General features: G+C 44.2%; 1 protein-coding gene across 1 annotated transcript in view; it reads left to right on the top strand.

The window, feature by feature from the left end:
* KIF6 (kinesin family member 6) overlaps positions 1-24,108 on the top strand; it is a gene marked incomplete at its 3' end in the record, with an annotated part of 371,372 nt that overhangs the window by 305,007 nt on the left and 42,257 nt on the right. Inside the window, exon 15 of the mRNA XM_082848404.1 lies at positions 125-180. Coding sequence (XP_082704530.1) covers positions 125-180 — 56 coding nt within the window. The remainder of the gene's footprint in view (positions 1-124; positions 181-24,108) is intronic.

Raw genomic sequence — 24,108 nt, 5'->3', positions numbered from 1 at the left:
TTATGTCTTTTGATAAAGCTTTATACTATTTTAGAGACCTCTCGGAAAGCTCTTATTTTTAAAACATAATTTAGGATGAACAGAAAAGGTTAAGCTCTCATTTCTTTTTTTTTTTTTCCTCCAGATTTTCCGAAGCAAAGGCCCTGGGAGAAAGTATAAATGAAGCAAGAGTTAAAATTGGTAAGCAGATGATATTCTGTGAGCCTCTTTCACAGGCCATTTTCCTGGTGAAAATCAGGTCATGATGTGCTTCCAAATAGCTGTGAGGATGAGTTTCAGGAGGTCCCTGCCAAGGAAGCCGCTTTCAGAGCACCTCTCCTTGGAAGTTTGTCATCTCTCCTACCATCCATGAGGAGAAGCACTTTCTTTCGTCTAGAACTTGAATTTTTCGTCCTCGTACAGCCTTGAGCTCTAGCATCCGAATGAGAAAGTTTTGCTTTTCCTGGTGTTTTCCAGCAGTAGCCCAACTGGTCGTAGCTGTACAATTATAGCGACATTTCTCATTTTCGAGTGCCATGGAACACTTTTACACCTCCCACAGCTTATACTTATTGTTTTTGGCCCAGGTGCGCAATTTTCAGCACCATTTCAGTAAGCCGCCTGGAGGATGAGAGGAAAGAATGAGTCACTGTGCCTTCCCAGGGCACAGGCTGCCCAGCAGGGCTCCCTCACTTTAGTGAGCATCCCTGGACCCGTGAGGTTAAGGCAACAGGCTAACTCGAAAATAGTATGCCTCAGATCTTTGTCAAAGTGAGAGGAAAATGTTTCTTTCACACCAGGCTAGAAGACACACGGTGACCCATCTCCCAGGCTGGGGCAGCTTCACGAAGCTGCAGCTTCCCTGTGGCTTCGTCTCTGTGCTAGGGAAAGCAGGAGTTACCTGGTCACAGCTGACTCCCTGTGTCCCCCTTGTCCTCACCTTTCTCCTCTCATAAGTGAGGATAGGACGGAAGCCACTATGAATGTCCCTTTTGGCTTTTCCTACAGAATATGGAAGCTCACAATAGCCTCAGGTCACTTCAGTTAGGGAAACAGGGAGCCCCACGTTCTCTTCTGTGGCCTGAGTGGAAAGAGTTGAGGCCGCCAAGCCCTGAGCCATGCCCAGTACCAGGCCAAGAATCTCCAGAGTCTCTGAGATTCTTGACTTAAGGTCCAGGATCTTGGATGGAGGAAAAATGCATCTTTATTTTCACTAACCTCTAACTTCAGTTTAGCACTCCCTCCAGTGATGAAGGCTGGCAGCAGACCACAGTAGAAGTAGCAGCACCTGTCACAGCGGAAATCACAGACATTTGCATTTCACAGCACAGTTAGCAGACATCATAAAATATCTTTTATACTCATCAGTACTTCAAAATTACAGGAGTTATTAGACTACCAGTAGATCTTGTTATTTAATGCATTTATATAAAAGCACATAGATATTTCTATATCACAAAAATTTTTTTAATTTTGATAACTACTTCAGTGTAATTGGTCTCTCTTAAAATCCTATGTAAAACTCCTTTCTTGGCGTGAATTCTCAAAACTCCTAATACTGCATGAAAAAAAAAAATTGGAGGTCAGGAGCACTTTTCTAGAGATAATATCCATAGTTTTTCTGATTCTCAAAGGGGTCAGTGACCCAAACCAATAGTGAGGGAAGGGGAAGCAGGCTTAAGTGGATCCAGAGCCGGCTTGTCAGAATTGTCTGACTGGAAGCTCCTAACGGTCTGTTTGCATCCCTGGGGAGACAAGAGGGAAGGACCTTTTATAAACCGTTTCTGCCCAGAAAGTGATAATAAAGTTTTGCTCTTGAAAAAGATCTAACTCTCGAAACCAAAATGAAACTGTTCCGACGCTAATGAACTATGCTAACTATGGAAGGCACCAGTGGCCTATACTAATACACTTAGTGTTTTTCTCTGAATACAATGAGTTGTTGTCACAACTAATTCTAAGTTCACCATAATTGTGGTGCGAAAACATACATTGATGAATCCAGTTTGCCACATTCTTGGGATTAGGCAAATTGGTGGCTGCCCTACAAGCTGCCCAAGAGGCAGGGGCCCAGGGTCTGAGGGATGTAATTGATCTTCCAGAGAGGGTGTCTGTAATTTACACACAAAGAATCCAGGTATACTAGAAGAAGCCCTGGGCAAGTAGGCCTTTCTGTTTTCTAGATAATAATAAGTAGGGCTCATACCAGTGTTAAAATTCAAACATCTATTGCTAACGAGAAAGTGGCTGCTAGTTCAGTGGTGCTAATAAAAGCAGTGTTACTCTTACTTCATTCTATGCAAATAGTAGACTAAGACCCATCTCCGGGGCCAGCATCTTTCAAATGTGCTCTTGACCCAAGGAGGGCCTAGGTCAGTGGATCGCTGAGACTCAGCCCTGTTACTCAACAAGCCCCTCCTGGTGCTTGACCACAGGGAGTAGCCCCTCCACCACTGCATCTCAGACACAAGGTTAAGATTAAGGAAGTACAAGGTGGAACTTGTACACATATTTAAAATTTCCAAGGCAACTTTGAAGGAAACTGGTTTCAAGAGATTTATGACATTACTGAGTGCATTTTTCCTAGGGAGAAATTAAATCAAGTGGAATTTGCATTCCCCTCCAAGTCCTTTAATTAATCTAAGAGTCAGGAGGTGGGAGCGTGGCACAGATGTACCATGACTTGCGTGGGATGATGACTCAGCTCCCCTCCCAAACTGAGCCACATCCTGCCTCTGGACCTCGGGGCAGGAGTGAGATGCTGGGGGGTGCACATGTAATTGGCCTGCCGAGAGGAAATGGAAGCTGTGTTTGTGATCTACACATCAGCCAGCCCACATGCTTAGAGTTCAGGTTGCCACTGTCTCTTCTCAGGCGATTTGCTTTTTCTCTGACATCGTGATCTAGAGCTGCCGCTTGAATTTCATTCTTAAAAATCCCTAAAGGCTATTAATTCAGGAGTGACCCCATAATATCTAATTTTTACATGGCATAATCAGTCAACCAAAACTTCCATATTATTTCCTTTTCTTATAACAAGCCAACCCAAACTAGGTAGATTAAACTCTTGCCACAAACTCCTTTCTTGTCCTTCTCTGTACACCATTTACATCAGTCCTGATGTTGAAACAAGTTGAAATCAGAAATGGAAGAAATAACCAACTTAGGATCTCCCCCAAAAAAGAACGGTGTCTTTGTTTCAGAAAGGAGAGCCATTTTCATTGCATTTGCCTGTCCCATACACAATAGCATTTAGGCTGCTTTCCATCACATGGGGCTGTGTTTTGAACATATTCATGTATACCCACCTCCATTCATCATATCTCTAAAGATGCCATTAAAGCCCAAACTGTAGGGAAAGAAACAGACGGCTTCCAAAGCAGCGGCATAAACCAGGCCATTTTTCACTTATTAAAATCCTGGCGTTGGTTTTCATCAGTGAGCCACCACTGGCAGCATTGTCTTTGGCAACAAAGGACAATGAATGGCTGTTCTTTGGCTTGAGGCCCACCCTCGACCAGTTCAGGAACCAGCTGCTGTGGAGGCAGGTGAAAGAGTCTGACTGACACGTCTTGGACCTCTTCGCCCTCCACAGACCCCTCCAGGCCTAAAGGAAAATGCCCATCACAGGTCGTTGCACAGAAGGGTTTTCACCGGGGAGCCAATCAGTGATCACTTCAGAAATCACAGGTAATGTAACAGGAGTAGCTGTCAGAGAGCAGGAAACGCTGGAAAAGGGAACAGAACATTCTGGAAGTTTTCTTTCTCCTACTCCACATTCAAAGAAGGACCTCCAACCCACCATTTGAACAGTACACTTTTTAAAAATGTATCTCCTGAACATTTGGGATTTGGGAAAATCATTACTCAGATCTGGGTCTCCATCAGCAGAATACATAGGATTATTTTCCGTGGTGCATTTTCTGTACTTTCATCTTCCTCTGAGGTTTACTTCTAGACCTACCTCGTGCATATTGGCTTCTACTATCTCACCCTGGCGTAAAGGAAAGATTATATCCAGATCGTCTTGCTAGGCCGTGAAGACCTCTATCAGGTCTATCCTTTTGTTATCATTTGTCACCAACTCTGAATAACCATCACACCCACAGCAGCTTCATTGAGCACTGACTCTGGGCCGTGTCAAGAACTTGACAAGCGCATTATCTAATTTAATCCTCATAATCCTATAGGTAATGAGAAGAGTCATTACCTATAAAGTGGATATTACCATATGTCATAGAGTCTGATATAAACAATTTTTGCAGTCTTAACACCTCTGAAGTCAGGAAAACATTTGACCATTCACTTGGCCATTTTTTCATTTTAAAAACCTCTGTAATGAGACAGGGTCTTACAATTGATATAGTCTAGATTCTATGAAATATAGTGTTATCATTATTTTGCAGATTTTTTAAAAACGGAGTTTCAGGGAGCTGGCCTACTTAGTGGCCACGCTGGAGTCAGTCCATTTCTGTCCAACTCCAAAACTTTTAAATACAGTATACTATCCCCATAAATTCAGATTTCTCTGACTCTGAAGTTTTTTTCTTAGTTTAACATTTCACTAAGCTGTTACTCAGTTCTCCTGAATCTCTGCCCTTTATCTGTTGTGCCCAACAAAAGGCTCACACTAGACCCTAGCTCGTGCACACATAGCCCAAGAAGATGAAAAGGGTCTTTGTAACATGATTAATGATAGGTCACCTTTTGCCCAGTGAGGCTCAGTTGCAGGCGTGAGTGGGGTCGGACACCCAGCCTACCCTTGCTCTCCATCCCATGTGCACTGGCCCACAGTTGTATCTGCCCTAGGAAGAGGCACCTTTTTCCAATTTGCAGAAAGGTGCACTGCGGGCTTGCAGCATCCCTGGTAGGCTTCAGTATCCCACATTTCAACTATCATTTTCAGTGGTTTGGAAAATAGAATAGAGGGGTTGTATTTTCAGGCTCTATACAGTTCCAGCTCAGTGGGTTTACCGATGCTTCAGAAAACATGAGAGAATTCAAAGCATAAACTTAGATGAGGTTAGTAATGGGTGTAATGAAGTGCTTATGCTTAAGTACCAAAACCAGCACCAATAAATTGGACTAGAGACAGCCTGATTAAGGGCAGGGATAGAAATCATCAAGGACCACAAAATAAAAATATGTCACCATAAAGTGAAAAAATACTACGTTCTCAAAAGTAAGAAATGCAAAAGTCAAGATGCCACCCTTTCGCTCTGCCCAGCATTTCCAGGTGCGCTGTGTTTCCTCGGGAGCTCTGCCTCTCTACAGGAAGAGAGATGGTTCAGAGAAAAGCAGCTAAAGTCGTGATGAAAAAGTTATGAGGTAGATTTTTTTGGCTTTATTAAGTAATCCACCAAGTTTATTTTAAATAATAAGCTCTACTTGCCTGTTAGAGTATTTAGTTCGATTTTTCTAATTACTCTTATCAAACAAATTTAATTAATCTGTGTTCAGCTTGTATTGGCCAGGATGTTTGGCTGTAAGTATGAAAGGAAATTTACTGTCTCATGTAACCAGGAAATCCAAGGAATACAGTTGGCTTCACATGCAACCTCATTCCCCTCCTCCCATCTCTCAGTGCTACTCGACTAGGTTCTCTGATAGCCTCTCCCCATTTGGTGGGAAGGTGCCTCTGAAAGCTCTAGGCTTACATGGTCTATAGAATTCATAATCCCAGTAAACAGGGTCTTTTCCAACAGTGTTGGCAAAAGTCCCTGGAGGGAGGGATGACTGGCCTGGCTGAGGTCATACACCCATCTCTGAAGCAGTCCCTGCATTCAGGGGAATGAAGCACTCTGACTGACTGGTCCTAGATCCTGTGACCACTCCATGGGGCTTAGCCCATCTGCTCCACACAAGCTGAACACGATTTTTAGGGAATTAAAGAGATATCTTTCCCCAAAGGAAGAAATGTTGGGCCGACAACAATCATATTCACTGCAGACCTTTCAGATATTGATCTGTGGCTTGAAACAAGATGCATCTGTAAAGGAATGAATAGTAGTTCCTGTGAGAGACTACAACGTTTAGAGTAATTTATCCTGGAAAAAAGAAAGCTGTGAATGAGGAATTTAAAAACTGGCTTAAGTACTGGTGCCTCTGCTATAATGGAATAAATGCAAAATTGCATGATAAAAAAACTAGCAGGGATTGTAGAAGAATTAAGACTGGGAAGACCTCTCAAAACCCATGCAATTTTATAACGAGTACTCTAAGAAAACCAATTGCAATGCTAATAAAAATAATGATATAAATTTAAAAGACATGTTAAATTCCTAATGCATAAGGAAACACTATGGAAAACAGCCATTTTTTTTCCAAAATGAGGCTATCATGGTAGAAGAGCATACAGGAAGGGCTGAGGGCTGAGTTATGGAGGTGTGAACAACACATACAAAGATGGGAAGGGCCCCTCAACAAGGAAGAAGCGCTTCCTTCTAAGAAGGATCACTGACCACAATGGACTCAGAGGAAGAGTGTGGGGAGAGGGGTGTGTTCAGTCCTGAGCTCACCCCCCCAACTGCTGGGCTCAGCTCTGCTAGTTTTGTGTTTAACGACCTTTTCTCGGTGATGCAAAACTTGAATTTACTAGGAAAAAAATCCTACGTCAACAAATGAGTCTGCTGTATGATACTGACCTCAGCTCCCTCTAACCAACTGCATATGAGTGATTCCTGTGAAAGAAACCTAGTTGCATGAGGACAGACTGTGTATTACTTGGTGTTATACAGAGGGACCAGTCAATTGTAGTTCATCTTTAAGGAGACTCAAAAAGGAAGAAAAAATTTTCAGTTGTATTGAAACTATAGCTGATCATGTGAAAAAGACATTTTTGTCAGAAAAGGTAATTAAATGGATATAGATTCTAGGAATCATTAAAAGCAGGATAGATTGGCACCTTTCTGAGATGACTCAGTGTATATAGAGATGAAAAGAGCAAAGTAGATTTCTTAAAGTCCTTTCTGTAACAATTCGGAATGTTGAGATTCCAAGACGTGCAGTTATTGGAGTGACAGCCCATAACCAGTACGACTGATGTCTTCATAGAATTGATTGAATGTTTGCTGTCATACTTCGGAGATCAAACAACAACAACAACAAAAATGATTTGAGCAAGCTGGAGGGTTGTGGAGTATATTAACTGACAAGAGGTAACGCTACTAATTGTCATATATAAAGAAGGAAGCAGTGATTTGGTCGGAATGCCAGGAAAAAAAGAAAAAAAAGATGGATGGCTGCCTCCCAAGAGTCCTGACAGGGTGGTCTTACCTTAGTGAATGAAACAACGTCCAGGATCTGGCCTTGCTGGGTGGACTCAGGAAGGCTGTCCAATGCCAGTCAAACTCACTATAAACCAGAGAGGCAATCTCTTAATTTTCCATGGAGGATGTTCTTTTATAGACAGGAACTCTTAAACTGCCTCCATCCAGGGCCCCTTCTCCCAGGGGAAAAAGTAGATTCCTTATTGGAAGGTTAGTAAGTAAGCATCCCCAAGCACAAAGGGAGTCAAAAAAAGAGAAGAGTTTTGACAGATAGGTTCCCACAGTCACGGTGAAGCCACACCAGGCGTCCACCGCCCGCGGGAGCGAATATCCCCACAGCAATACAGGCAGCCTCCAGCCCGACCACCCCTCTTCTGTGCACAATACCCTTTTCTCCAGAAAAGATAGAAACCACTTGTTAGGTTTCTACTTCCTAAACTATAATTATATCCCGGCTCCTGCCTCTCGAGGGTGAACCCCAAGTCACATTGCTTCAGGTCATAGGGATAGTCAGTTTTACTTTGGCCCCCTTGATTTTCAGACATAGAAACCCAGTTGAGCTAGCTCAGGCCTAGGATGCCTGCATGGTGATGAATCTCCCTGAGATACAGCCATGAGATCTGAGAGCCCCCCAAGCTGCAACGGGAGCCAGAGCCAGGACCCGGGGTGGGGTTAAGGGGGTCATCGGGAACCAGCACGGCTCCAGAGGCCAACACACTCCCCGTGCCTCCCTTGGGGCCTCTTGCTACCTCTGTGCACGTCTGCTCTCGCAACCTGCTGGCCCTGCTGACCCTGGGTCCTGCTCGCTCGTGGCTTTGGTCTGCTCTGGCCCCAGCTGTACCTGAAAGCATCCTTTAACTCTGTTCCCAAGGTAACAAGCTAATTATTTGCTTGTTTCTTAGCTCAAAGTTATGAGAAAGAGAACTTGACTGGCCCGATTTATCTTTTCTAGGCCTTCAGGACAGCTGCTGATGGCGAGCTTAAGAATGTGCTGTCTTTGAGTCAGAAATGTACCTCTGGTCCAGGCAGATGTGGCCAGGAAGGAAGAGAGGTCTTGTGTTTCAGAAAGTGTCCACCTAGGCAAAAGAGGGTGTGACAGGGGAGGTTTCTGTTTTATAAACAGGATGGATAGAGCAGACACAACGATTGACATCTTGTATTCTCTCGGTTCTATCTCACGGGCGTGAAGATTTTTGCCAGTTCAACTCTTACAAGGCGACATCAATTCCTTTACTTCTAGGTTCTCCAGGAAGCATCTTGCCCTTGTCCCTTTGTTTTACCAACAGGAATAGTGACTAGTCTTTGTAAAGTGCATTATAATATATAGGGATTTTATTTATTTTTATCTCATCAAATTCGTTGATCTTTTCTTTTACAACTTCCTCCAGTGCTTTTGTACTCAGAAAGGGTCATTGTAACAGCAATAATAATGGATCGTTCATTGCCTGGTATTTGTTTAATGCTTTCCTAAATTTTCTTATAGTTTTTTTTATTGTTCTATTTTTCACACTCAACTCATTTGGGATTTATTGTGGAAAGCAGTATAAGTATAAGTATTGTGGAAAGCAGTATAAGCTGAGGCTCCAGTTTTCCCAACACCTATTTCATTTAATGAAATGCCTTAAAATAACATTTCTTCTCATAGGAGAGTCATTTCAGATTTTCAGAAGGCAGCTGAGGCATCCTAATCTCATTGCAGCAGTAGTATACATTCTTGACATGATCATTTTCATACAAGTATTTCAAAAATAAGTTTCCCAGCAGATACTATTATCTAGAGATCAGAATAACCCTGCAGAAAAGTGCCAACTTTTATGTAAACCAGGAAGCTCACAGATGGGGAACAGTAGGCGTGTATCTGTACATGGGTGGTCCCCGCAGACTCTGTCGGCGCCCTCTGAAGGGAAGGAGATGGTCTTTAAATAACAGCAGCACAAGCTGGGCTCACCTTATTCATTTGCCAGGGGAAGATAGTTGGTACCGTATTTTCTCACTTCCAAGGAGAAAAAGTGTATTTCGTTTTCTTACATTGATTAAAAAGGGGGAATAATGATAGTGAAGGCGGAAATGAGAGTAGGGACTTTGTCAGTGATGCTGTACAGGGAAGATCTGAAAACAGCAGTTTGCTGTGTCCACTGTCTACCACCCTGAAATCACTGATGAGCCCGCCTGCTGAAAAGTACCGTGTTTCAAAAATACAGCACACACAAGAGTGGGACTATCCCCTCCCTGCAGTGGCCGTTCTGCTCCGGGTGGAGATGGCCACGGTTTGGTGTTGGCCTCGTGTAATAACAGGACTCCGTGGACCAGCCCCGCTCTCTAATGGATGGTCTGCACCACAACTTACTTAAGCCTAAAACATACACGTGCAGCTCCACAGCAAGGCATGCTAGTTGCAGCACAGGCTTTCAGAGGAGGCAATGAAACACCACGCAGAGACATTCGTGCAGCCGCCGGCACTCTGTGCTCCCCTTCTGGCAGGTAGACGGCTGCCGTTCAGGCAGCATTTATAAAGCAGGGAAGCTCCCTCCCGAATACATCTAGGCTACATCACTAATCAGGCATATCATGAACAAAAGCCCAACCCTGGGCAGCTACCTGAGCAAATCTGAAAGGGGGCCCAGTGACAGGGAAACCAGAGTGAGTGCCACAGGGACTTCCCAAAGTCTGGTATCAATGTTTGGTCAGAGCTGGGGTTGCCCAAAAGGACTGGGAGTAAACAGAGACATATTGCAGCCAAACATCGTGTGTCTAAGCACAGATTTGGGGCCACTAAGAGTCAAAGAGATCGAGTCCACTCCAAACATGAGTGCTCCTTTGAGGTAGATGCCTAGAAGTAGAACTGGGGAGAACAACAGCAGGTATGCATTTTTAATTTTCATGAGTACTCCCCATTTGCCTCTGCAAAAGTGTTTCATAAGTTTATATTTGCATCAGTGTGTGACAGTACCCATTCCTCTGCATCCTTGCTTTTACATCGTAATATCAGTCATCTTAGGCTTTGCCAGTTGGAGAGCAAAAAATGGTATTTCTTTATTGTCTTAATTTGCATTTCACTGACAGCCAGTGGACGTGAGTGCTTCTTCGTGTGTCTCATATCCTTTGCCCATTGGGTGGTTGGATTTCTCCTTTTGATTTGTAGGAACACTTAGTATCCTCTGGATACTGGGCCTTTCTCCACGGAATAGTTGGCAGATGTTTTCTTCCAGTCTGTCACTTGTTTTAATTTTCTCTTAAGATTTTTGGAAGAACCCTGAAACAGTTGCTTCTCTCTAATTTTTAAAAATTTCCTTGGATAAGACTAATCTGTCTGCTCTCCTTTTTTTGAAGTTGTCCACAAGTCCCACAAGTTGGGAGTTATCAACCCTGACTCACCATAACTCTGCCCCAAAGATGTCCAAGATAACTTTGGTCATACTGCACAGATCTCACTGAAACGTATATGGGTTAAAATTGAACACGATGATGATTGCAGATCATTGTCTTTTGGCCACTAGCCACTACATGAATGCATGATTCCTGCGTACAGATGTTTAAACCTTTTAGCAGACCACAAACCTGGCAATCTTACTGCTGAAAACATAAGCTTTGTAACGAGGTAAAAACTGATTTTATTAACTTAACCTTTATTGAAGACATCTTTAATAATGCCTGAATATTTTAAAAATATTGAAGACATCTTTAATAATGCCTGAATATTTTAAAAACTTAATCGTGTTTTGCAAAACAACCTATTAACACATGTTTAGGCTATACTGAAATCTAGAAAACCTGCTAATAAATAATTGGAATGTCACACTACCTGGTAACTCAGTAGCAAATACTAGGGTCCTTGGGTACTCCCTTTGTTGGAAGACAAAAGCAAATAATTAAGGAATGAGTACAGAAATGGGTAAAGTGCCAAGTAAACTTAATAGACAAGGGACATCAAAGACATAAAGCTTATTGATTGCCTGCACCTGTAATCCAAAGCCAGGCCAGGTCTATATTTGAAGGTAGTGAAACAACATATTCGGTGTATTCCTGCAGAGGTGTCTTGTAAAACGGAAAAGCTATGTCATGGAGAGGAGTCATGAAGGGTCTAGCTTCACCTCACCCCTGGTGAGATAACTGGGACACAACCTTCATTAACTCCCATTACAGAGGTGACGTCACATGCAAAAAGGGGTCCAACACCTGGAAGGCCGGATGGTGCGATGGTGACTCTGTAGTCAGCACTCAATGGGACAATAATGGCAGTACTTCTCTTCTGCTGCTACTGGGGGCAGAGGATGAACTGCAGAGGAAGGAGGTCAGACTCAGGGTTGACTCAGACTGCTGCCAAAGGAAAAGAGCTGTTCAGCTGCTAAAGTAGAATCCAAGGACACTGATTCCGAAAGAGAGAAATCCATCGAACAGAAGGGTCTTGGGGAGAGGGAGGAAGTTGGCCACCTTTAAATTAGAATTCTGGGTGATTAGTAGTAAAGATTGCATTCTAAAGGTGAATATCCCCAAGCCACAGCTCCAGTCAATTCCTTCTCACTCAGAAACCTCTGAGGCCTACCAAAAGTATTCATGCCCCTTTAGCCTTTCTAAATTCTTATCCATGTCGATATAATTATATTAAATTCATATACTTATATGAAGTATTGGGTTGCTTGTCTTAACAAAAAAAAAAAAAAGGAGAGAGAGAGAGCTAAAAAGCATATTATGGGGTCTTCCCTGGTGGCACAGTGGTTGGGAATCTGCCTGCCAGTGCAGGGGACACGGGTTCGAACCCTGGTCTGGGAAGATCCCACATGCTGCAGAGCAGCTAAGCCCATGTGCTACAGCTACTGAGCCTGTACTCTAGAGCCCACGAGCCACAATACTGAGCCCGCATGCCACAACTACTGAAACCCGCACATCTAGAGCCTGTGCTCTGCAGCAAGGGAAGCCACCACAATGAGAAGCCCGCGCACTACAACAAAGAGTAGCCCCTGCTCACCACAACTAGAGAAAAGCCCGAGTGCAGCAACAAAGGCCCAACACAGCCAAAAATAAAATAAATAAATAAATTTATTTTTTTAAAAAGCATATTATGTACATTTCTCTGCATCCTGCCTTTCACTGTATCCTGAATTTCATATACATATGAATATACATATAAAGTCCCTCCACATCAGCTGGGGTAGTTATATTTCATTCTGTTTAGTAGCTGCATAATATTCTATAGAATGATTGTGTCACAACATTTTTCTATCATTTTCCAGTTAACAGGTATTTGCCTTATTCCATTTTTCTGCCATACAGTGTGCTGCAATAAACACCCATGCACATATATCCTTTTATACTGGTCCTTTTACTTCAATGGAAACTTTTCCTGTAAAGGACCAGATAGTAAATATTTTAGGCTTTGTGTGCTTCCTGTGGTCTCTGTTGCACATTCTTCTTTTTTTTTTTACAACTCTATAAAAATGTAAAAACCATTCTGAGGTCACAGTCCAAAGCCATACAAAAACAGACCACAGGACAGATTGGCTTGCCAGCCCTAGTTTGCCAATCCTTGGAATAGAGTCCTAGGAGTAGGATTTCTTCCTGAGAGTATTATAATTTTTGCTGCTTTCTTGAATGGAATATTGTTCCATTTCCTGGGATAGAAAAAAATGTGTTTAAAAAAATAGATTTTTCTTGTACCCAGTCATCCTACCAAATTCTCTTTTCAATTTTAGTGGGCTTTCTCTTGCTATAGTTTCTTGAATTTTCTAGAAATGAAATCATATTCATCACAAAAGAAAAATCTTTTTCCAGTCTTTGCACTTAGTATTTTATTTTCTTGTCTTATTGCATTCATTAGAGCTTCTGAATCACTATTAGCTAATAACAGTAACAGCCTCTCCTTCCTTGTTCCCAAGTTTCATGAAAATGGCTTAAGATTACATAATTTAGAATGACAAAAGACATCATATGAATGTGATAAATATTGCCACACATCACCCAAGTCCAGGCTGTTAGAATTTCTGTAGTATGAATTTGATATGAGGCAGAGCCACAGTGCTCTAGACACAGGACCAGAAAGGCAGGTAATGGAGAGATTCAGTGTTTGAGAATTGGCCTGGTTGGTAGGTCAGAGGATCAGGAAGGTACAAATGCCTGAGGTTTGATGAGGAATTAAATACAGTGTAAATAGATCAGCTAATGAGCTGGGGGAAGGAGAGAGATGAGTCTGCTCTTACGATGAAAAAAGAAAAGGAAGCAAATATTATGGATGAGATTTTTCAGCCCTAACTGTACAGCTGGCTAGTGAGAAGGACGTATTCTTAAAATTTAAAAAAAAACAAAACAGAAACAAGCAAACAAACAAAAAACAGTGTGAGTTTCCAGGTTCTGGACAAGGTGACCACACTCCATCCCGTCTGTCCTACTGAAGGCAACTAGAAACCATGGACAGAACACATGGAGCAGCTGTCTGAGAATTCCAAAAAGTAAGTGGTAGCAGGCAACTCAGGGAAGGAGACCAGAATTCACAGTGTCATCAAATTGGCACTCCCAGAGAATCTTCTGGGAGCAGAGAAGCAGCAGCAGCCGTCAGACAGAAGCCCAAAACTCTGATGGAGGAGACTCCTCCATTCTGAACAGAGGAACTGTGGTACCAGAAACATGGGAAGACTTCCCACTGCTCTTTCCTCTCTGTCCTCCCACTGCTTGGTCTGAGATGCAGACATAGTCCTGGGAGTTGCATGGCAGCATTGAGGGGTCCAGGAGCCAGGCCTCAGAAAGTCATAATGTGTCAGGTAGATCACAGAGAGAAGGAGATCAAGACAGTAATTCCATAAAGTTGTTTATATTAACTACAGGGCTCACCTTCGGGCTGAGCATGCATGGATCTAAAGAGCTGCCAGAGGCTTTGACAATCCTGCTGTGAGATAGACCAGCACCCAAGTCCCAGACTGGCCACTGGGTAGCACACACATGGAACAAATCTGAAAAGCACTGCAGAGCCTTTGAAAACGGAGCCAACGTTGGAACCACAGTCCGAAGAAGGCTTACTGGAATTTGTGACCTGAACCTAACCAGATTGATTGTCTGCTGAAACAGACAAACAAACAAAAATCAGTAGTCTCCTTAGGATTTAAACAAGATCTTGAAAATGTTCAGGATGTGATCCAAAATTACTTAGCATAAGAAGAACCAAGAAAATCTCAACTCACAAGGGAAAAGACAATAAATAAGTACCAGCCCCAACATAACACAGTGTTAAAACTATCAGACAGGGACTCCCCTGGTGGTCCAGTGGGTAAGACTCCAAGCTCCCAATGCGAGGGGCCTGGGTTCGATCCCTGGTCGTGGAACTAGATCCTGCATGCATGCTGCAACTAAAGATCCTGTGTGCTGCAACTAAGACCCAGTGCAGCCAAAATAAATAAATAAATAAATAAATATTATTTTTTTAAAAAAACTATCAGACAAAGACTTAAAGCAGCTCCTAAAACTATGCTTCAAGAATTAAGGAATAAAACTCTTGAAATGGGCTTCCCTGGTGGGGCAGTGGTTGAGAGTCCGCCTGCCGATGCACGGGACACGGGTTCGTGCCCCGGTCTGGGAAGATCCCACATGCCGTGGAGCGGTTGGGCCCGTGAGCCATGGCTGCTGAGCCTGCGCGTCCGGAGCCTGTGCTCCTCAACCGGAGAGGCCGCAACAGTGAGAGGCCCGCGTACCGCAAAAAAAAAAAAAAAAAACAACTCTTGAAACAAACCAAAGATATACGATGGCAAATGAGCACATGCAAAGATATTCAACATCATTAGTAGTTAGAGAAAGGTAAATTAAAACAATGATGAGATATCACTATACCTTACTGAAATCGATTTAAAAAATTTTTTTAAACTAACTATACCAAGTGCTGACAAGGATGTGGAACAAGTGGAACTCATACACTGAGAATGCAAAATGGTAAAGACACTTTGGAAAAAACTTGGGCAGTTTCTTATAAAGTTACACATAGATATATGATACAACTCGGCTATTTACCCTAGAGAAATTAAAACTTATGTTCACACAAAAACTTGTAGACAGATGTGTCTAGCAGTCCTCTTCACAATTGGCAAAAACTGGAAATAACCCAAATGTCTTTTGTTGAGTGAATGGCTCAACTACATAAAATAGAATACTACTCAGCAATAAAAAGAACAAACTACTGGTACATATGACAACATACAAAACCCCAGATGCATTGTGCTCGTGAACTTGTACACAACCTAATTCCACTTCTATGACCTTCTGAACAAGACGACTATAGTGACAATGAGCAGGAGTGGAGAGTGTGAATCCAACAGGGCAGGATGAGGGAGTTTTGTGACATAATAGAACTTCGGGGAATCCTGATTGCGATGGTGGTTACACAAATCTATGTATGTGTTAAATCTCATAGGATTATCCGTGCGTACACACATGCACTCACAGCCAGGTCAATTTTACTGTATGTTAATTTAATAAATAAAATTTAAAATAAAACAGGATGAGTCCACAAGAAAAGAAGATGGAAGGGAATATTAAACAACGTATCTCAGCTATAATTTTGAAATGAATCTTATGTAGAGGACAGAATTTTTTTTAAATTTCTCTGGGAAGGGAAATTTAAATTTTTTAAAATTTCTTTGTGTGTAAGTTAAGAGTACAAGATTTGGTAAATTATTTCAGGCTGAACACAGTAGGAACCTTTACGACAGTTTTTCCACAGTTCGGGAAGGGCTGTCAAGAGTGAAAGAGTAGGAAGTTGAGGGCTTCTGTGATCAGGAATATTGGCAGAAACTCTAGGTCTTGTGATTTATTCATTTGGCGATTAGTATACATCTATTAACTCCAGGGTTCTGTGGGGGACACACAAATCCCTAGGAGAGAGTCCCAGCTTCGGGATACTTATATGCTGGTCGAGAAGATAGGACAAAGACGATTCGTGGGGTTTGGGCCCTGAGGTTACTCTGTGGAGCCCCTGATAAAACAGTCAGGGCTTCTCAGCCAGGCCTTGGTGGTGGAGTAACAGGTCACCACAAATAAGTGTCCAGTAAAAGATCTGGGGACATCTGACCAGAGATAATCATCTGTAACGCAATTTCCCCTTCTATGGTCATCCCAGCAAAATCTATGGGTTTCTTAAATGCGCCTCTGGAGACTTTCTGTTCTCTGTCCCACTTAAAGACAGTTTGCTTATCTTTTCATCTCTCTCCACATAACAGCATCTCACCAACCTTCCCCCAGCCAGGGATGTCTTTCCCTGACTTCCTAGTTTGCTGCAAGGTTCTGCCAGGCACGGCACAGAGTGAGGAAAGGAGAATGCATTGTTCCCATTGTTCTAGCTTGAGTCCTTGAAGCGGCTTGAATCCCTCGTGCTTCCACATGGTGTCCACCTCTGCCGGGGTTGGTCAAAGTGGCATTTACCATCATAGCAACACATTGCCACCTCTCCGGTGCTCCAAGTGAAAGCTGATCTCCGTGAAGAAGTGTTAAGGAGCTTCCGCTATCAGAGCTTCATTTCCAAGGTGTCACCTCAAAGCGGGAAACTGAGGCCACAAGAGAGAGTAGCTCACCCCAACATGCAGAATGTGTGCCAAGATCTGGGACATCCGCTGTCTATTAAAATGTGGTCAGTAGAAAACTAGGGGCTATTAAGCCAGAAAATAAACCTGGCCCCCCAGTACCAGCCAGGCCTATAAGAAATGAGGCAGCAGACTGGCTGGAATATTGAATCTCCTCTGCCTCTCTCTTTGCTGGCTTGGTAGCCAGCGAATTAGCTGTTTGTAAGAGACTATATTCACCGCAGGCAGTACTAATCTTTTTCGGACAAGGAGGATGAAGAACAAGAAATAAAGGATAGAGCAAATGCTGTCAGAGCCCCACCCGTATCCCCGATGCATATCGTGTGTGCACCTAGCACAGTCTCATCTGCTAGCACCTTCCAGTCTCTCTGAGAGCCTTCTCTGACCATCCAAGAGAGGCACGTGGCGCAGGCTAGTGCCAGGGAATTAATGCCCCCCAGGAGGCCTCACCCAGTGACTGTTAAAACCTGGTATATACACACCCCACCCCCCTCACCCCCATCAGGGACAACGTGGAGGCGTGTGTCCTCCACTCGCCCTCAGAGGTCCCCGGTGGGCCTCAGCTGCACTTGCCCACCGTGCAACTGGATGGCTAGTGCCCACTGCACTGGCTACTTTCTCTCTCTGTCTCACTTCCCCACTTTCTTATCAGTTTGTCCAGGGATCACTTCCCAAATAAGCTACTTGTACTAGGGTCTGCTTCTGGAAGACACCTCGCTAACTCAGGGGTCACCATAACTCAAATGGTGAAGGGAAGACAGAGAAAACTGGGAGCGGGGTTATGCAGGCTGGATCTGAGAGAATTCAAGTGAGTGGAGGAGCCACAGGCAGGCCTCGAGCCCTTCCACAGCTTCCTAGATGTCACGATGTCAATACTGGTAATGTCACACTCTTAGGAATCAGGGGTGCTCTGTTTGCCATCCAGATACTTAGTTGTTCGTTTCCTGCTGTGCACACAAGATCTTATGTCATGTGTGACATCATGCAGGAAGATGTCATCCATCCATTGGAGGAGCACAGTTGGCGATTTCCTAAGATCCAGGTGAAAACCACCAATTCCACCGAATGCCCCCTCATGGCTAAAATAACAACCCACGAAGGATCACTGACTTTAGTCTGCTGCCACGTAATCCGCGAAAAATAGATTTCTACGATTCTGTGGTATGGAAGGTCATTACCTCCAGCCTGTTGTCTCCAGCAGACAACATTCTGAGGCCCAGAGCAAAGTCCCCACGGAACCCGTATGTCACACATCGTCACTCTTCACTGATACCCTTGACTGTGAAGAGAAAAGATTACAAATACTCATCACCGTGAAGAAGGAGTCAGATCTGTTTCCAGTGACAGGTCAGCGTCAAAATCCTTTTACCTGAACCCGGATGGATTCATACGCTTCTCCCCACATCCCCACTCCCCCTCCTCTGCACACGCTCACTCAGCTCCTCCAAAGCAAGAGCTATTTCAAGTGGAGGCCTTTGGGGATGAGAAACAGTCCTCAGATTCCTCTCCTAATTCCTTGGCCGCTTCTTGGGCCTCCTGATGCCGGCCAAATCTAGATCAGGTGTATTTGTGTTGGACCCCATGAGGCCGGGCCAGCATGGCCAGCCTAGAGCTGTCTGCAAAATATTAGCTTTTGATGTTTTTGAGAAGGGTGAAAAGAACAGATTTAAGCAGATTCTGTTTCTTCAGCAGTTTGTGAGTTCAGATCAGCATCCAGGCCGCGTTTGAGAGGCCATCCTTTTCCAGTTTGCACGGCTCCGTGCCTCTTGCCCGCCCTTAGAAGCCACCATTCCTGTCCCTGGACGGGCACAGCCTTAGAGGAGGCTGCTCCCCAGGAGTCTCACACACCCCTGGCCTCACCAGCCTCCTTTTTATTCCCAAATGATTATGGCCAGAGTCCCTGCTGGCTTTACTGCTACATATTCATCCACTTGTCTTGAAAAAAGTCCCCAGACTGTTCCCATGAGGGTCTCCAGGGGCTGCCTCCTGACGGCTCTGGAGCGCGTGCCTGGGGTTCCTCCCCTGGCTTCGTCTTCCTCTACACTGCAGGGGCTGCCGTTTGCTGGGCCTCCCGCCCTCTGACGGTGGCACTGCTGGTGGCCACTGCTCCAGCCTCAGGGACCCTGCTCCCCTGGCTACCGCCCCACACTGGGCCGGGCAGACTTTTACAAGACTTTGCCAAAGGCTTGAGGCTAATGGAAAGCCCCATTTTTTTTTTTTTAAAGAAATACCACAGTTTATTGAAGACTACAAATATTTTGTTACAAGTTGAAGCTACATGTCTTCCAGAAATCAAAAGCAACAGCAGGTGTGTGCACTGATGCTTCAGAGAGTAGCTTATCTTTTTTCTCTTAAAGCCTTCAACTGGTTGGGTGAGGCCCATCTACATCCTGGAGAAGAGTCTGCTTTATTCAAAGTCTGCTGATGTAAATCTTAATCACATCTAAAAGCAACATCTAGTTGTTTGGCCAAACATCTGAGCACCAGACCCTAGCCAAGTCGACCCGTAAAAGTAACCATCACGTTGGCCAAACACAAACACTACCTTTTAGGTGTAAGACAATCTCCATGGAGATACAGAAAAAAAAAAAAAATTCGCTAGCTGTACAAGCACATAGTTCTGCTAAAGAAACATCCAATCTGTGTTGCTGAACACACAACACCAAATGGAACACCTGACTCTCATCGTGAAGCACCTGTATTGGGGTTATTTCATGTGTAGAGCATCCCCAAGAATGGTGGAGCTGAACCTTACATGTAGAGACTCAAATGGTCCATTACAGTTGTTAGATTATCTCAAACAGAGCTGTGTTTGCCTCAAAGATAATATTCAGACTCGCCCATAGAAGGCAGCAGCTGCTCCTAATTCTGAGAATTTTAATCTTCCCCAGTTCAAAGAAGGTGGAGGTCTGCTCGCCTCCTGGCACCCGTTGGGCTGTTGAAGCAGCTGACCACCAATATACTCCATGAGCTGAAAGGAAAGTAGCTTCTGCTGAAATGAGGATTCTCATCAGTTGCTGTGCCCTGAGATGTGCACTGTCGTGTCTTCTAATTTATAGAGTACAGTTCTTCATCTATCCCCAGCCACGAGGGATTTGAATATCCTGTGATAGGAAAAGTCATAATTAAGGATTAAGGCTTTTTGTGAAAAATAAGACTGAGTTTGTGAGTAAACCCATGAAAGGCCCCGCAAACATTTTTATATTCACCAAAACAAAACACTAAAGCGAGTACGCTAAAGAACGCGTGACACCTAATTCATCTTCAGTCTGTCGCGATGGGTTCTGTATATTTGACTTCCACTCACCATTCCTTATACACTGAAAAAACTTCGGGATCTCTCTCCCCTAAAGTCTCAGCATGAAGCTGGTCAATTATTTCCGCTTTTGTGTATGACGGCAGTTCCTTCTCTGTGCCTGTTTCCTTCCCTCTGAGTGTTCACCCCCCTTTCCGATGTTCTCACCCGGAGTTGCTGACTCCGCTGAGACGCAGCACCAAACCCGGCGCCGTCAGCCGTACTTACACGTGTTCTGACCCGCGTCCCCTTCCTCGCCCTCCTGATGAATGAAGAAGTGTAGTTCTCAGCCTGGGGGGACTCCCCCTTCCGCTTCCTTCATCTCTCCCGAAGCTTTGCCGCAAAAGCCTCCATCCTGGTTTTGTGATCTGCTTTGCCTCCTTTTTCTAGTCCTAACTATCCCCAACTAGTCCTAACTTATCCCCAAAATGACCAGCTTTTAACTACTGGGACTGAAATCTGTACAGAAATAGAGACGTGTACACTAGAACTTCATGAAGGCAGAGTTCAAGTTCAGGGAGGGGAACCACATTCTTGCTAAAGAGCATCCTCTGCAAAATGGCCGGCAATTCCCTCTCAGCCGCTCCCCTACCCCTCTCCTTGCTGGGAATATTCAGCCACCACAGAAACCTCAGGAGAAAGAGCTCTAGTGCTATTTTCTGGAAAATTAAACAAAATAAAAGGATGAGGGTAGGAATCATCTCAGGCTCTGAAAATAGAGCCATTACCACCACCACTTCAAGCAAGCTTATTAAAAGTCATTTAGTTACACTTGCAGAAATCAATCGTATTTACCATCATAAAGGAATATGAAAGACCCCGTTAGTAATGAAAGTGATGGTGAACTTGAGGCTGAGTAACCGATCCAAAGGCAGGGGTGTAGTCCGTGCGGTCCTACATTGTAAAAAGTTGGAGTTGGACTCAGTGGCTGCCGAAGCCCTGAGTTGGGACTGTTGCAGGGACATTGCGCCCACTGGGGGATAGAGCACCTCCATTCAGTCCACTGGGCCCAAGGAAACGAGTTAATTAAGACCTTAGATGGCTTTCAGGAAAGGGAACGGGGGAAAATGCAGATGTCATATCATATGTGAACATAACCAAGGCCTTAGAAACAATTGCGGAGAGTTTGTTTTCTCCTGTCCTCCATACAGTATTACTTGTAATTCAAACCCCCCATAATAATTACTTTTGCTATTACCACCACCAATGCTACCCCACTTTGCGCCCCTACGATGTGCCAGGCACTGTGCTGGGTGGTTGTTGTATATCTTGTCTAATTCTTGTAGCACCCTTACCAGAGTGGTGTTATCACCCAATTTTAGTGAAGAAATTGAAACTCAAAGGGATGAAGTGGCCCAAGGTCACTCACAGGTAGTCACTGGCAATCCCAACTGGCGTCCTCCCAAAGCCCGTGTTCTCTCCACTCTTCCAGGCCCAGGGTTCCCGCTGCCATTTCTCCTGCCAGCTTCCACGGCCCTCCTACCGAATGAGTCTTCACCGCTGTTCAGTGCTCTCAGAAGGCCAACCACCCTTCTCTGGCTTCCCACTTCCACCACCATTTCCTAGTCTTCCCACTGGCTCCTTCCCTTAAGCTCAGCCCCCATTGGCTCCCCTGGGTGATTCTCCCAAGGTGCACCAATAGAGCCCAGCCCCCCGCCCCCAGCCCCGTGACTGCAGAGACAGAGCACAGGAGCCCTCGTGGATTAGAGGGCTTGGCCCATTGCACGAGAAAGACGCAACAGGTGTAGCAGCACATAAACAATGACTTTTGAACCTGGAAGCTGAAACCATTTCCGTATGATTTCGTCTTTTATTTACAAACTCACTGACACGTTTCCCCTAATCTCCAGCCTCTTCAGACGGAGAACAATTCCCACATCAAGAAGCACTCCGTGTAAGGCAGTGATTTCACATGCCAGCTGGCAGTCTGACCAGCAGTGAACCTTAACTGGGGCATGTTTCTTTCCATTGATTTTTTTTAAGCACTAGCTAATTTTTAAAACTAAGTGAATAGAACCAAGCTTTATCTTGGAGTGAGAGAGTTTATTATTTATATCAAAGAGCAATGTAAAACTCACTAGTTTCATGTTAATCCATCTAAAAACTACGTACATTGCCAAATCAAACATCTTAGTGCTTGGGGGGTATTTTATATTCCTTAGGTGAACCCTGCCCTCTACCTCCACAGTCAGTGAGGGGGCCATACAAACTAGCCTCCAGCATGAGCAGGGGACCTTGGGAATAGGTGGAATATACCTGCGCCCCCATCCTGGAGCAGGGGAGCCTTGAATGTGCCCAGGCACCTCTGAGAGTGTCCTGTGCTACTACCCCTGGGGCTTCAGGGATGGAGGTCAGAGGCCATGCTGCACGGGCCCTCCCCTCACCCCAAATAGCATCCCTGGCAACCAGAGCCATGTCTTCAGACGGAAAGAAGGATTGTGATCTATGCCTACTCCTCCAGGGCAGGTCGTGGAAGCTAGTTATATTCCTCCCTTGCTGAGATAAGAACTTCCAAACATCTAAAGTAACATCTTTTGAATGGATGCCAACACAGTCATGAATCCTCAGCTCCCTGAGATGTTTAGTATGTAACAATTCATGCTGGTTGCTGAGCTGAAAATTTTCCTTATGCTTTACGTACTTGCACATTTGTTTGAGCTTTTAACAAATGCACTTATTTACTTAATTCTCTGAATATGTTTATGGAATATTATCACATACTGGAATAGTGATATCAATAAGCTCCTTAGCTTAATTAAGCGTATACAATAGCCAAATGCCTAAGCTTCAGACAGAATGTGCTAATCTTGTATGATTATTATGATTACTTGGGTAACCAGAATGAATATCCCATAGGAAAAGAATTGGGTCTCCCAGACATGGTATAATTTGGTCATATTTTATAAATGAGAGCGTCCTCCAAAATACTATCATATACCATCCTAGAGATAAGAAAGTAGCCCAGACTGCTGTCTGGTGCTTTCATCCCGAGCTGAAATGCTCATCAATTACAGGGCACATCCTCTTCTACAAGGGAGGACCAAGGTGATGGGGTGTCCTGGTGAAAAGCCCCATGAGGGGAATCAAAGCAAGTTACAATATGTTTTTTCTTAAAATTATTGATATTTTCAGAATGAGTTGCGTTTTCCTCTCTGTGTGACTTAATAATGTTACCAAATATGATATTAAATGGAAGGAGAAGCTTGAATTCTGGAGAACTGAAATAACATTTTGGAATGAGAAGGCTTAAAAACATTTGCCCAGCATTTAGACCATTTCCGGTCTCCCACTCTGTGCTCTGTCACTGGACCTTTGTCTCTAGGGAACCCAGGAAGGACTTGTCTTCTTCTGCACCTAGGGAGGGCTGGAGACGTCCCACAGGCTTCCCCCAGCCCAGGCCAGTGGACAGCTCTTGGGTTGCTGCTGCTGTTCTGGGCTCCCTGTGACTCTCCATCCTCCATCCTCCCCCCTCCTCAATAATGTTCCTGAGCAAAAACAGAGGTCTGACAAATAAACTGAAACACTCCCCATCACCCCCAGCCTATCATTGATGCCCAGGTTGTGAGTATTTTCGGTCATCGCACGTGTGGCAGGTGCCCGAGCACAATTTTCAGCATGCTACAGTAGCATCACATTTCCCTCTCCAGGAAGCATTTTATAAATATACACAAATATATTTTTACATAAACCATAAATCATACACGCTTACTGATGTGTGATTTTGTTTTCATCTTGCTTGGCTCTCACCTCCTTACCCATTTCATTCACCACACCACTTCCATCGCAGCTAACCCATTGTAACAGCTTTGTAGATTCCCATTCACATCACCTCCACACTCATATAAGCGTGTATATGGGTGTGCGTGTGCTCACATACACACACACACACACACACACACACACACACACAATTATACACATACACATATATGGAAGGCTCTTGCCACTGTTTGACCAAACAGGATTATTTATGCCCTTTTTTTCTTCACTGTCTTCTTTGCTTCTTTTCTCC

This window comes from Leucopleurus acutus (assembly GCF_964270905.1).
Source record: "Leucopleurus acutus genome assembly, chromosome: 10".
NCBI lineage: Eukaryota > Metazoa > Chordata > Mammalia > Artiodactyla > Delphinidae > Leucopleurus > Leucopleurus acutus.
Note: the sequence above shows the minus strand (reverse complement) of the source record. Positions and strands in the feature narration are given on the sequence as shown.